The sequence below is a fragment of the Myotis nattereri genome (assembly GCF_964212035.1).
Source record: "Myotis nattereri genome assembly, chromosome: X".
NCBI classification, from domain to species: Eukaryota; Metazoa; Chordata; class Mammalia; order Chiroptera; family Vespertilionidae; genus Myotis; species Myotis nattereri.
In genome coordinates, this window is record NC_138078.1 from 97,049,962 (window position 1) to 97,064,737 (window position 14,776).

Below are 14,776 nucleotides of genomic sequence, written 5' to 3' on the forward strand. Positions count from 1 at the left end.
TGGGGCTTGTGCCTGCATTTGAAAGGCAGACTGTTATATTGATGTTCTTTTCACAGTGCTTATTAAAATTCCACAACACTCCCCTGGCCAGGTAGCTCAGCTTATTAGAGTGCCATTCTGATACACCAAGGTCGTGGGTTCAATCCCTGGTCAGGGCACATACAAGAATCAACCAATGAGTGCATAAGTGAGTGGAACAACAAATCAATGTTTCTCTTTCCTTTCCTCTCTAAAGTAAATATATATTTTTTTAATTCCACAACACTGCTACCACCTCAGAAAATATTAAATAGCCATTAATAAATTTTAATTTTGCAAAGAATAGATTTTTATTTTAAACTTTTCTTACATGTGGAAATTAATTGTCACAGTTTTCCAAAAATGTTTTGACAAGTTTCCATGGATCTGTTTGAGCAGGGGAAATTTTCACTGTTAGCTGAAGGCAAAGCCCCTTCTCCTAGCCTAACAATTTTCCTGCATAGTCAGATCACTTCTGGGTGCCCATGAAAGAGCTACACACAACTAGAAGCTCTCAATATGGAATTTGAATTAAAAATAAATTTCCTCCCCAGGTTCTCAGTCGGTGGATGGTAAAGAAATTGAACAAGTACACCCTCTGCCCCATGGGCTGGAGCAAGACTGATTCTGGGCAAATCTTCCTACATGTTGTGGGTTCAAGGAGGAGTTTTCATGCTTGAATCCTACCATGCACCCTTCTCCTCAAGACTTTATACTGAGAAAACTATGCACACAGGAAAAATTAGTAGAACAGCATGCAAAGTGTCATTTATTAATAAAAGCTTGATTTGAGAATTCAGCATATGCTTGGTAACTCCCCCTCCCCTCTTTCTATCATTCTGTTTCAGAGTTCTCTGGTTTAAAAAAATAAATAAATTTTAGGCCCTGATGGGGTAACTCAGCTGGTTAGCATTGTCCTGATACACCAAGGTTGCAGGTTTGTTTCTCTCCCTCTGTCTCTCTAAAAATCAATTAATAAAAAAGGACTGTAAAATGAAGTTTAAGTTATTCCTCCCTTCTGATTCTGAGAAGCTAAGGTCTTTGAAAAAAATTGGGCCTGACCTAATCATCCAGAGCTGGTGGAACCGATTACTGTGTATAGTCACAAGTGTGAATTGCTTTTCATTGTGATGACCCTGCTCACTGGTGATATGTAGCCTAAAAATTGATCTCAGACCAATCAGATTAGTAGCTCTGATTCAGGAAGATCTAAGAAAGGGATATATCAAGAGCCTGGAATTGAGTGAAGGTATTTGCTCTCCACCATCGACCAATACTGAAGCATGGAGAGAGGGTTAAAAATGTACTCCTTCCCTAGCCCAGCCGGTGTGGCTCAATGGTTGAGCACTGACCTATGAACCGAGAGGTCACAGTTCGATTCCTGGTCAGGGCATATTCCCAGTCAGGGCATACGCCAGGGTTTCGAGCTCGATCCCCATTGTGGGGCATGCAGGAGGCAGCCACTCAATAATGCTCTCTCATCATTGATGTTTCTATGTCTCCCTTTCCCTTCCTCTCTGAAATCAATAAAAATATTTTAAAAATAAAAAAATGTTCCTCTCCCCTAATATTAGGGAGAGTATACTTGCTGTTCCACACATGTCTGTTGGGTGAAGTTGATTTCAATGCTGGCTCCCTCTCTTGGGTTGCCATGGTGATGAGAGAGTGAAGAGCAATTGACAGCAGAAAAAGAAATTTAGTGCTACCTGGAGATCCAATGTTCCAGGAGGAAGTAACAAGATTTTCCTCTCAGCAGAACCAAGCTTGCCAGGGCTTCAGTGCCACACAGGGACTAAGGAGGGAGTTTGGGGGCTAAATGATTTGTTATCTCAGCAGTCTTTATGCTGTTGCAAATGTTAGAATGAGAGGAGACCGGCCTCTGGTACTGACAGTCAAGCCTGCATTTTCTACTCCCAGAGTCATGTGAAGGGACACGGAGATTTTATCTTACTGCTTCCCTCAGTGCCTGCGAACAGTTGCTGCCATCAAGACCCATGCTGATGACACACACACATCAGCACCTCACAATCTGTACTGACTAAGGACAGAGTTGCCCTTTTGAGCACTTGATGGTTATGTTCAACATGAGATGAGTGGCTAAATCAAGCTGGCTGTGAGTACAGAACAGTGGCTAATTTCTCAGCAGTGCATGCAGCTTAGCTGGGGAGATCATGTTCATCTCTCCTCTAACCTGCCATCTAACATTTGATTTGATTTTTGGCATGTGCTGTAGATGTGACTATCTTGGGTTTCTAGTCCTGATAACTTGCTGCCATTTCTTTTAGAAGAATCTTTGTTTGATAGTTTACTGAGGATAAAACGTTGGCCACAGTAGAAGCAGGAGACTTGTCAGAGTGCAGTAATGTGGCCTCCAAACCATAAGCCAAGTCCTAGATTATAGATGCTTCATGTTTAGCTAGACCTCAGGGCCCTGGACAATTACAAGTGTTAAAGAAAAGCACTAGACTCAATGCAAGATTCTGAGGCCCAGTCTTGACTCCTGCAGTGACTTGCTGTGTAACCTTGAGCAAGTTACTTCCCTTCCCATTATCTTCAATTTCCCTGTTGAATATGTCATGGGGAATATAAAGAGATTCAAATGAGGTCATGGATATAAAGCTACTCTAAACTGCAGAAAAAAATTAGCACCTGAGTAAAGCAAGTTTATTAATATTCACAGGATAGTGAAGGACAAAGATGCACAGTCCAAGATTCTTAAAAGTATATATGGATAAGAGATCAACCAAAGGACTTGTATGCATGCATATAAGCATAACCAATGGACATAAGACACTGGGGGATAGGGGAGGCTAGGGGACTGTCAAGGGCGGGGGGGGGGGGAATGGATACATATGTAATACCCTTTGTAATACTTTAAGCAATAAAAAAAAAGCATATATGGAGAAAAGCAAGTGTCTTAGCCCAGGTCTTACTCATAAGCCTTAGGTGAGTGTGTGGACATTGCCTCCCTTGGGGTAAGACAGTGGGCTTGAGGACACCAGGGACCTAATAGAAGTAGATAGGGCAAGAGTCAAAGATGTAACTACTGAAATTATAGCATGTGTCCAAAAATAATGAGATGTGTATACACACACACACACACACACATACACATATGTATCTCACACCCATATAATATGCCAAGTACTCTGCTAAGTCATGTGTGTGTGTGTGTGTGTGTGTGTCTGTAATCTCATTTAATCCTTATAACAATCCTGTGAAATTAGTATGATTATCATCCCTATATTATAGATGAAGAAACTGAGACTTAGAGATCAATTGGCTATCTTTTTCATGGTCACTTAGCTAGCAAGGAGGATAACCAGTATTTAAACCCAGGTCTAGTGTGACTCCAGAGCCTGTCCTCATAACCACCAGGCTGGCCATAGAATCCTCTGGATGGATGAGCCTCCTGATCCCTTCTCTGGTGCCGTAGGTCCAGGCTCAGTCTAGAGCTCAGCCACTAGAGGTTGCTGCTGTTAATGGACACCAGTTGAATTGCTAGGGACTTGCAGCTGGCTCTTCTCTTCCAGATATGGAAGACCTTCAAGAACCCAGAGCCTGATTCCACCTTGTTCTTGGGCTCTTCCTCAACCCCCTTTAATTCATACTTGGCCCCAGGCCCTAAGGATTTCTAGTGATGAAGATAGAAATGCCTTAGCATGGTAGTTTGTGTGCTTCTTTCACATAGGCCACAGGACACCAGGCAAGCTGCGGGCCCTTATAGGACTCTCAGGACTTCTTTGGGAAAATGAGTAGAAGGGTAGGAGGGACCCAGTAGTTAAAAGCCAGGACTCTACCTACACTGTGGGGCCTACCCCCAGCCTCCCCACTTCACCTCTCTGAGCCCATTTCCTATCTGTAAACATAAGAACAGCACAATTCACCCTGTGTGGGGCTTTTGAATCTTATTTGGCATAAAACAGCTTAGTGTCTGGCTTACCGTGGGAGAGCTCAACAATTGGTAGTTCCTCACACGGGGCCCAGACTCTGCAGATGGGAAGCACCATGCTCAGCCAGGGCCCATTAGAAGCCGCAGAGTGGAACAGTAGTCCCTCCTGTGCCCCTCTCCTCTGGTAGCCCTGTGACTGTAGCCCAGGTTCTGTGAGAGCCTCCCACTGCCCTGCAGGAGGGCCCCAAACATCCCTCTCTTGGTGACACCTTTCAGTGACCCCTCAGCTTTTCCTGATCCAGAATTCTTCCTAATCTCTGATTCGCTTCCTTACAGCCAGAACTGCAACATTTTCTCTCCTGCCCTCCAAGAGATTTACTCTTCTTTAAGCCCTGTAGATTCCACCTCCTGAAAGCACGGGGCTCTGGAATGAGTCAAACCTGAATGCTGTCCTGATTTTTATAATTGGTGTAACCTAGAGCAAATGAGGGCATCTCTCAAATCATGTCTCAGCCATTTATGCATTGTGTGAACTTAACCTCCCTGAACCTGTTTTCTCATCTATAAAATGAGGATAATACTAGTACTTAAGTCTCAGGACTGTTGTAAGGATCAATTGAGGGATACAGGTAGCCCTGGCCAGTGTGACTCAGTTGGAGCATCGTTCCATACACCAAAAGGTTGCAGGTTTGATTCCCAGTCAGGGTGGGTACAAAAAGCAATCAATCGACATTTCTCACATAAATATTTCTCTCTCCCTTTCTCTCTCTCTAAAAATCATCAATAAAGGGGGACATATGTAATACTTTCAACAATAAAGATTAAAAAATAAAAATACAGCCGAAACCGGTTTGGCTCAGTGGATAGAGCATCGGCCTGTGGACTGAAAGGTCCCAGGTTCGATTCCGGTCAAGGGCATGTACCTGGGTTGCGGGCACATCCCCAGTAGGAGGTGTGCAAGAGGCAGCTGATCGATGTTTCTCTCTCATCGATGTTTCTAACTCTCTATCTCTCTCCCTTCCTCTCTGTGAAAAATCAATAAAATATATTTTAAAAAATAAAAAATAAAAATACAGGGAGCAACAATAAAAAATGCACCATGTCTAAAAATTAAAAAAAAATCATTAATAAAAAGTGAGGAATGCAGGTAAAGTGCCTCACACTTAGAAGATGTTACAGATGATCAGCTCTGTGATTTTTGGAAACTTATTTTTTTAATAATTTTTTTATATATATATTATTGATTTTTTACAGATAGGAAGGGAGAGGGATAGAGAGTTAGAAACATCGATCAGCTGCCTCCTGAATGCCCCCTACTAGGGATGTGCCCACAACCAAAGTACATGCCCTTGACTGGAATCGAACCTGGGACCCTTCAGTCCACAGACCGATGCTCTATCCACTGAGCCAAACCAGTTAGGGCGCAAGTTTTTTTTTTTTTTTTTTTTTTTTTAAACAAACCCAAAACCCCGATCTCCCTAATTGTAGCTATATCTCAGGGTTGTTATTTTAAGTGAGTTAATCCATGTAAGGTTCCTAGCCATGCACCCAAATCTATTGTAAGAATTCGATAATTATCAGTTGTTATAACTCCTAACCACCATGTTGCCTAGCCTTCTCTGGACAGGAAAAGTCCCTTCATCCACCTCGGTGGATGTTATCACCTCCTACCCACCCACCCCTAACTTTGCCTGTGTGGTTATCCAGTGAGCAGTTTGTCCTCTATCCTCCCCAGTCCTCTGTTGTAAATTGGTAGCACAAGTTCACTGTTCTGTCCTGTCAGAGGCCTGGAGTTAGTTATTGTGCTTTGGGTTTACACTGTAGCTTGAAAGGCTTGTAGCAACCTCCATGCAACCACACAAACCCATGTACAAAAACCTTGCTAACTCTTATTTTTCTCATTCATAAATGGGTATAATAACTGTGCCTATCTTCTAGGATTGTTGTGATTATAGTACCATAGAAGATCCATGGCTGTAACATGAGTAGCAAGTGCCTTGCAAAGAGTGTTGTGGCCACTACTTACTAAGCCAGGTTTTTGTGTTTGGGTTCGTGTGCTTGCCTGGAGGTTGCCACAAGCCTTGGCAGCTGGGAGTAAACAAAAAACACAGTAACAAACAGGTCAAGAGAGTGAACTCAGGCCATCTATCAACCTTGTTTGGGAAGAAGATTGGCAAACATTTTACAGCACGGGCCTGGGGTGGAAGGGAGACAAACTGCCCACTAGACAACCACACAGGCACAATTAGGGACAGGAATGAAAGGTGGGGGTTGGTAACACCCACTGGGATAGGTGGGGGGCCTTTCTTTGCCCAGAGACAAAGGAAAATAGGCGACATTTAACGAGTATGTGCAGTGTGTGCTTGCGTGTGTGTGTGTGTGTGCATGCGCGCGCGTGTGTGATATGATAAGAGATTACAGAGCTGGCTGTGAGAGTGTTGAGAGCAGAGAACTGACCTTGACACCTGACCTGAGAGGAATGGGCCCATGGATAGAGACAGCACTGTGGCAGATATGGGATTTGAAACCAGGTGCTTCTGCCTCCAAAGCCCATGCTCTTAACCATTATAATATTAATGCTTGACACAGAGTAGGTACCCAATAAATATTTGTTTAATGAAAGAATTCATATTGCTTCCTCTTTCTGGAAAGATTTTTCCCTCCATCTCTAGCTGGGCCCAGCTCAAATCTAGCCTCATGTTCAACCGGTGTGCCCTCTCTGTTACTATGGGGTGCGGGAAACAGGAGGCATCCGTGCCAGGGTCTGAAGTATGGGACACTAGGATGGAGCTGGAGGAAAGACTCTGGGTTTTGCACAGATATTTTTCTTCTGACTTTGTACACTGGTTTTGAAGTTGTTATTAAGACTGAATATACCCAGAACAAAGTAACTCACACTGGGCTCTGATTAGAACAGTAAATTCCAATTACTTAGCAACCATGTGTACAGAGGACTGGAGTAATTTTTGAGCTATGAAATGCTGGGAGCTTAGAACCCAAAACAAGGATTTTAAACGGAACACTGAACATGTTAAAGTACTAATCCCCATTAGACTTCAGATCAATTTTATTTTAACCCTTGGAATAGTGGATTCCAAGTAGCCTTCCCACAATCCAGGAACCCCTGGCAGGTGCCTTACAGAATGGAATGGAGAGGCTTTGTTTATAAGAGAGAGGACACCATGGTGGGAATTCTATGGTCGTCCCCCCCCGCCCCCGCCCCATTGTGGCTTCCTTGAGAACAGCTCCAGCTCTGTTTGGTTTGTATATGGAACTTCTACATTCAATTCAAAGAAGGGTGTTCCTGCTAAAGCACAAAAAATAAGCTTTGAAACCTCTGTCCTAAGAAGACATATTTGGCCTCTGTTTTGTGTTTTCTTTTTTAATGAGGGGCGAAAATTGCAAAGATGCTTTGACTGATAAACCATCAAATGGTGCCAGGGAGATCAGGTGGAGATGACTGACAAATCAGTCATTATCTGAGTAAACCAGTCATTAGCTGACTTGAGCCTATAAAGCTCATTTCTGTTATAAAATTAATAAAACCACTACTGCAACTATGATTACTATGACTGCAGCCACTTATTTAGTGCTTTTATTATGTGCGGAGGGCTGTGCTAAGTACTTTACATATATTATTTCATTGACTCATGCCAACCCTGAGAGGAAGTGCCATTATTTTCCCCATTTTACAGATGAGGAGACTGGACCTCAGTGTGGATAAGTAACTTGCCCAAGGTCATACAGCTAGCACATGGTAGATTCCACTTTACTTACAAGCACAAACAGAATCAACTAAAGCCATATAGCAGTCAAAGGTCAACTGCCTGGCAATAAAAAGGAACAAGGTTAAATTTTTACCAATAGATGGCACCACTGTATGAATTTGGTTGCCTACTCAAGGCTGAGTCCAATTCAAGGAAGTCCCAGCAGGGTTCAGAACTGAAGTAGCCTGTCACAAGTCGATGGAAGAGGGAAGAAAAGATGGCTAGCATTTTATTCTTGAATCAGACTGCGTTACTCTGTCCTGTTTGTAGCTAAGCAAAGAAATGGGAAGGCAGCAAGGGAGAGGACAGAGGAATTTCTGGCAAGAACTGCTTTAAAAAGACCTTAGAATCTTTTTTCTTCAACATTTCCTGAGTGCCTGCTTTGTGCTAGGCAGTGTGCTGTGCAATGAAGTCACTTGGAGATATTAAAGACAGCCTTATCTTACTGCATAAGAAGGGGGTGGATGCTACAGTAAGGGAGGCACTGAATGTAATGGGGACACCCAACCTAGACTCAGAGGTCTGGGAGGCTTCTCACTGGAGAGGTGTCTAAGCTAGTCTTATTGGTTGAATGGGAGTTTATCAGACAGATAAAAGTGGAAGAGCATTTCTATCATAGACTTAGGGCTACAGACGTGAAAGAAAGCATGACACATTCAAGGACAGGCAGCATAGGTTTTAAGTGCTGAGAGATGAGTCTGAAGAGATAGGCAAGTGAAGAATAAGAGATACAAACTTCCAGTTATAAAATACATCACAGGATATAGTGTACACCATGGGGGAAATAGTCGATAATATTGTGATACTTTTGTATGGTGTTAGATGGGTACTAAACTTATTGTGGTGATCACGTTGTAAGGTAGATAAATGTCAAATCACAATTTTGTACACCTGAAACTAATATAGTATTGAATGTCAACTGCATTTTAATTTAAATTTTTTTTAAAGAGAGATAGGCAACAAATAATTGGACAGCTTGGAATATCAAGTTAAGGAATTTATTTGTGAATATATGAGTAGAGAGGCAATAGATTCTCAAGAGGATCTGTGATATTTTTTTAAAGGAAACATTTTCAACTATTGGTGAGGCAATGAAGAGCCATAGTAGGCCTTTAAGCAGGGGTGCAGCATGATCTGATCTGGTGGCCACTGTGGAGGATGAATTGCAGAGGAACATGCTTGAGCATGAAAATTACCTGATGCGAGTACTTGAGACAGGGGCAAGGCATGAGAGCCTGAACTGTGGAAGTAAAATTGATAGGACTGAGTAGTCCCCTAAGCTCTTCTCCCCATATGCATACACCCATTTCCAAGGCTGAACTAAAGCTGCACCTCTCACCCTCCTACCCCAACTCATAGCTCTAATCCCAATTTTCAAGCTACATTTCGGGGGCCTTTTTGCCCCCTTTCCATTATGTCTTTGAAGTTTAATATAGCCTGATTTCACAAGTTGACATAGAGGGCCTGGCCTGTGCTGGGGCCTCTGGCCTTACACCCCCATCTGTAAACTGACCTTAGATAGAGCAAGAATTGGCCTTGAACTGGTCTCTGACCCTGTGCCCATGGCTTCACAACATGAACAGAGTTCAGTTAAGAAATCAGTAGTTACAGGAAAAAGGCAAACATCATCTAGTTTATTTTTCTCCTGATTCATCTCATGCCAACAGAGACCCCAGTTGATAGCAGCCAAAATGAGGGGAGGTCCCCAAAGCAAGCTGATTCTCTAGATGCCCTCCCTCTTGCTGCAAGGCCCATCAGAAAAGCATTTCAACTCTGCTTAAATGTGTTGGTATCCCTGGAGGAGAAGCCTGAAATGAATTTTTCCACAGGGAGACAGGACTATGTGGCCACCTGGAAGGCTGGGGAGTCAAAGAACTCCAAAGAGTGACTGTTCCCCTCTACATGGGCATGCTTTGTTCTGATCTGCTTCCTGGGGGCTTCAGAAAGCAGATCTTCCTTCCCTTATAGCTACTTGTACCCTCCCACTGTCAACACAAAAGCAACACAGACAATGAGATGCCAGGGATCTGTACTCACAGTCTAGTTGGGTCCTCAAGTACCAACTTACCCTGGACCCAACTTTCAATCCAGAGAGCTGTGCCTGGAGATTCCTGGCTAATCAATGCCCTGGAGCCTTGCCAGGCATACAAAACCTTAATCAGACTCTGGCTCAGTTTGAACAGGTCAGGGATGGGGAAGGAGGATGACTTGTGACTCTGTGTGGTGCTGACCTTAGTATCCTCACACACCCTTCTGGCCCCTTTTTATTTGCCTCCTTTTTCTCTTACTCTTCTTAGTCCTCCTCCTCTTCTTCATCCTCCTCCTCCTCCTCTTCACTGTCTGAGTCTTCATACAGATTGATGGTTGCCTGGACAGGGAAGTTCTGTAGTAAAATCTCCCCATAACTGTACAGGTAGTCGAAGGAGCGGGATTTGGGCCAGAAGAGCCTGTGGACAGAGAAAAACATGGCCCTTACCTTAGACAGGTCTCATATGTACAGAGGGGTCAGTAGGACCACAGAGGAAGCAAGGCCCTAAACTCCTCGTCCTACCCACAATAATGGTGTGAGAGAGAAAGGAAGAAAGAGAGCTTTATAACAGAATTTTTTGAATTGTTACAAAATGGCTCCAGGCAGAAAGGTAACATATGGTGGGCCTATAACTGTGGGGATCTGCAAACCCAGCATCTATCAACTCTGACACTGATTTCATACTCACCTCAGAAGGCCTCTACCCAAGAAGTATGTATATTTCTCCTGTATTCCCCATCTCCTACTAAGGTTCCTTCACTGATCTATCCATAAAGGCTCATTCTTAGGAATCATTGACAGTGCCTCCCGGGAAGGTAACCTTGACAAAGTCCCTAACCTCTCTGGGCTTCAGTTTTCTGGTTTATGAAATAGTGATCATAGCAGTGCCTCCCTCCTCCTGATACACAGGCTGTTGTGAGGATTTAAAGAGCTAATGAACCTATGTAAAGTTATGAGCTTGGTGCCAGAAGCTTACCTGACGGGGTGATGGAACTTGGAGTCAGCTTTGATGACCTCAGCACTTGTTGCCCCACCAGTGGCCTGCTCAAAGCAAAAGCAAGCATGTGGCTCAAAGTACATGGCGAAATAACTGCCTCCTCTGTATCAGGGGTCAGAAACCTGCAGGTAAGATGATCTAGAAAGAGATCTTAGACATCTTTCGGGTCCAGCCCTTGCCCCTCCCCCACCAAAGGGGTCTGTCCTGGTTTTGGTTGAAAAGCTAGTGGAAAAGAGTCCTGGGGCTTGTTAACTTTCCTGTCCCTGTTCTAACACATGTTTGGAGACTGCCCAGGGGACAGAGTTCTACCGGAGCAGCAAAGATTTGGGGGCAGGGGTGGGCGAAGAGCACTGGGGCTAGGTGCCAGGAGACCAGGATTCTAGCAGCAGTTCTACTATAGCCTAGCTTTGGGGCCTGCTCATACCCTCCCCTACTTTGGGCCTCAGTCTCTCTATCTTTAAATTGCACAGAAACTTCAGGTCTGCCCTCCTTCTAGAGATGTTGTGAGAATCAAATATGAGCAAGGCTGCAAAGATGGTTTCCCAGATCTGCAGACCTGGACTTAGGCCAGGGGCTCTCTGGGAAGGGACCTGGTCAGTGTGAATGCAAGTGGCTACATGCAAACATGTGTAACAGGGGCTCAAACTTACCAAATGTACAAGTTTCCTCACCTGCCTTGAGAGATCATTTGTAGAGCACAGCCAGGGTCTCCAAAGACAAGCCCCTCTAGGACATAGAGGAGAGATCTGTCAGTGGAGGAAGGAGACTGGAAACTAGACTCCCTGAGATAACAAAAAGGCCTCCAAAAACACTTGACTTGGGTGCCATTTACCTCAGGAAGCCTTTCCTAAGGAACCTGAGCCCAGGCCAGGACAGAGCCCTTCCTCTCTGCTTCAACAATGCTATCATTACTCTTATCACAGTTTTGTAACTGTTTACTTACCTTTGAGCTTCTTTAGGGCAGATTTATGTTTGATCATATCTGGATCCCCAACACCTACCACAGTGCCTGGTACACAGTAGGCATTTCAGTAAATATTTGTTGAATTCCTTAAATATTTGGAGGAATGAATGAAGGTTGGGTGGAGAATATCTTACCCCCTACTTCCTGTTCCAAGAGGCAGAGGTCAGAGTCCTCCCACCTTCCTGGGATGGGAAAAGGGTCCAGAAATATTCCTGGGCCAACTGTTTCCCCACTAGACTTCCAGAAATAGGGGGGAAGCAAATGGAAATCTTATAGTGTGGTCAGGAAATAGACACTCCCCCGAAGGCCTCTTGAAAGTTTGGCCCTCTTTCCCTCTATCTGCAGCCTAGGTCATGTTAAACCCAGGTTTCAGGGCATTCTCCTGTATGCCTCTCAGTTGACTGAGCAACTTTACCCATGGGGGCCTGGCTGCTCAGATTTCAGCTTTGGCAATGCCCACTGTCCCCGAGTCCCCTCCTGTCACCCAGAGGGATTAGTGAGGTTAAAAGTCAGTTGAGATATTCCAGCAAAGATGTGGAAGGGATGGTTTCTGAGGGTTATGAGGCCCTTTTTTTTCCTTCACAGAGCACAGAGCCACCTTGGACATCTCATTTTCCTTCTTTCCCAGGAAACCCACTAAAGCCAAAGTTCAGGTTGCCAAAGGCCAAGTTCCACTTACCTTTTACTCCCATCTACTTCTTGTCCAGGGAAAGGAAGGGGTGATGGGCTTAACAAGCCAGGGAGTGCCAGGGGAGCCTGTGCTAGAGCTGGAGCTACACTTAGGGCCAGGGCTGGGACAGGGACAGCAGCAGCAGTGGGAGCAGAATGGTCCATCCTTAAGGTGTCAAGACCAGGCAGACTGTGAGGGCTTCTATTTCTCAGAACCTGCTGCACTCTTGGCCTTTCCTGGTTGACCCTTTATAAGACCTGCCTGGACTCATAAATTATTCAGGGAAGTACAGAGGTGGAGGACTTGAAGGGGGTGGTGGTGAAGATTTAAGAAAGGCACTCAAAGAGGGAGAACTGGGTTCCTGGGTGTGAAATCTCTCCCAGTTGAATAAACAGAGAGTCAGTGGGGGGTGAGAGACTATCTTTACCTCCAAGTCAGAAAGAAAAACACAGAAGGGGCAAATCACACACCATTTGTGTGAATACCTCAGGCAGTAGCAAAGCCGGAGGGGGGAAAGGTGGGAAGCTCATTAGTATCTGAAACCACAGAAAGTTGTCAGGCATGGAGGGCTGGACAGACAGGCCTTTAGCACAGCTCGTTCCCAACAAGAAGGACAGTTGACTTGGTTAAGGAGAGTGAGGAAGTCACCTGTTATTTCAGCTCAAACTCCAAATATATTTGCCAGGTGCACCTGATATAGGGTGGCTGCCACTAAGCATACCACCTGGATTAGGAAAAAAGGAGGTTCTGGGTGGAGCAGGTATAGTTGCCCTTGGGTTAAACCTCAAGTTTCCTCCCATGCCCTCCTCTTTACTGGTTAGCTCATTTGCAAAAGTGCCAGAATCCCCTTTGCAGCCTCAGCAGTAAGTGGTTCTGTAAAGGAATGCAAGCGGTATTGTCAGGGCTTCCAGGTCAGATTCCAAATTTTAGAGCTCAGGACCTAGGATGCTGGGAGAGGCAGAGTTTTGCCAGCTGCTAAGCTGCCGAAGTACTATCCCTGGTTCCATGGCTTTCACTTCCCTCACATGTGAGAGGAGGGTGTGAGCCCAGTGGTCCCAAAAGGCCCTGAAGCCTGAACACTCTGTGACTGGGGCTGGGTAAATGGGTACTGACCCCAGGCAAGCCCAGAGGCTCAAGCACAGTCCTTGGTCTTAGCCAATCTTCAGGGCTTTAGACAGAAAGCTTCCAGTTACAACTACTGGCAGGCTCCTTGTGCTTGGAAGCCCAAAAATATTCTTCTTGACCCAGTGTCCAGCACCATAATGGATTTAGCTTCCTGGATATTCATTACAGTTGGGTTTGTAATGGTGAAAAATTAGAAACAACCTCGAATGTCCAATAATAGGAACCTGGTTAGATTAATTAGAGTAAGTCCTTGCAACTGAATACTAAGCAGGCACTCACAATCATGTTCTAGGAAGTATAATTATCCACAGAGAAAGTGAAAAAAATCAGGTGCTAAAATAGGATGAATAATATGACTGGAGGGCTCCTCTTTTCTCTGTTCACCTACGCCCCCCCCCGCCACCTCACTTCAAATTCCAGCCCCACTGTGTCCTTTACAAAAAAGAAAAATTGGAAACAACCTAAATGTCTCATTTTAGAAAGCTGGTTAAATAAATCATTGAACAGTTATAAAATTTTGTATTAAAATTGGCTTGGTAGAAGATTGGGGAAAAGTCAATGTATTGAAGAGAGAAAAGAAGAAGCCTCTACAATATAAGTCAGAGCAGGATCCCATTTTGGTAAGGAAAAAGTGTAGAATATACAGAGTGCAGAAAAAAATACTGGTTAAAAGAAAGAAGAATGTAACAATGGTTGGTTCTGGGAGTAAGATATGGTAGATCTTTACTTCCTTCTCTATGCTTTTCTGAAATTTCTGAAAAGTTCCATAAGACCTAATATTACTTGGGCAATAATAAGTAATGACATAAAAATAAAAAGAAAGAAATGCTTATCCATAGAAGAGAGAAAATTCTTGGAAAAATCGCAGCCATTTTCAAATATCTGAGGATTAGACTGCAATGGGGTTGTATTTGTTCTGTGTCACTTCAAAGGACAGGGTGGAGGCCCAGGGTGGAAGCTACAGGGAGACACATTTTTGGCTCAATCAAAGGAAAACTTTCTAACAGCCCAGCCACCACCTAACCCAAGGGCCTGGCACTGTGCCGGCCCTTAATAAACAGAGATTTATTATATGCGGTGAAATGAGGTAAGCTCTCTGTCCCTGAACTGTTTAAGTGCAGACCACATCCTGGATCCTGGAGAGGAAAATCTTTGGGGGAAAAATGAAGGCTTCTGGGGAGCCCAAGTTTCTATCAGTTTCTGAGGGTTATTGCTAAATTTACCTGCAGAAGATGAGAATTTGCTTAAACTGCATCACTGATTCAAATGAGGAAGGAGACTGAGAGAGGAAGCCAGATTGAAAAGATTGGGCTA

The 14,776-nt window shown here is 44.2% G+C and overlaps 1 protein-coding gene across 1 annotated transcript; it reads right to left on the reverse strand.

Annotated features, from left to right (window-relative positions):
* Window positions 1-9,970: 9,970 nt before the first annotated feature.
* RIPPLY1 (ripply transcriptional repressor 1) lies at window positions 9,971-12,501 on the reverse strand (the record flags this gene model as incomplete). Its single annotated transcript, XM_081081669.1, has 4 exons — window positions 9,971-10,124; window positions 10,683-10,747; window positions 11,354-11,429; window positions 12,347-12,501. The coding sequence occupies 4 exons, from the start codon at window positions 12,499-12,501 to the stop codon at window positions 9,971-9,973; spliced, it is 450 nt and encodes a 149-aa protein (XP_080937795.1).
* Window positions 12,502-14,776: the final 2,275 nt, after the last annotated feature.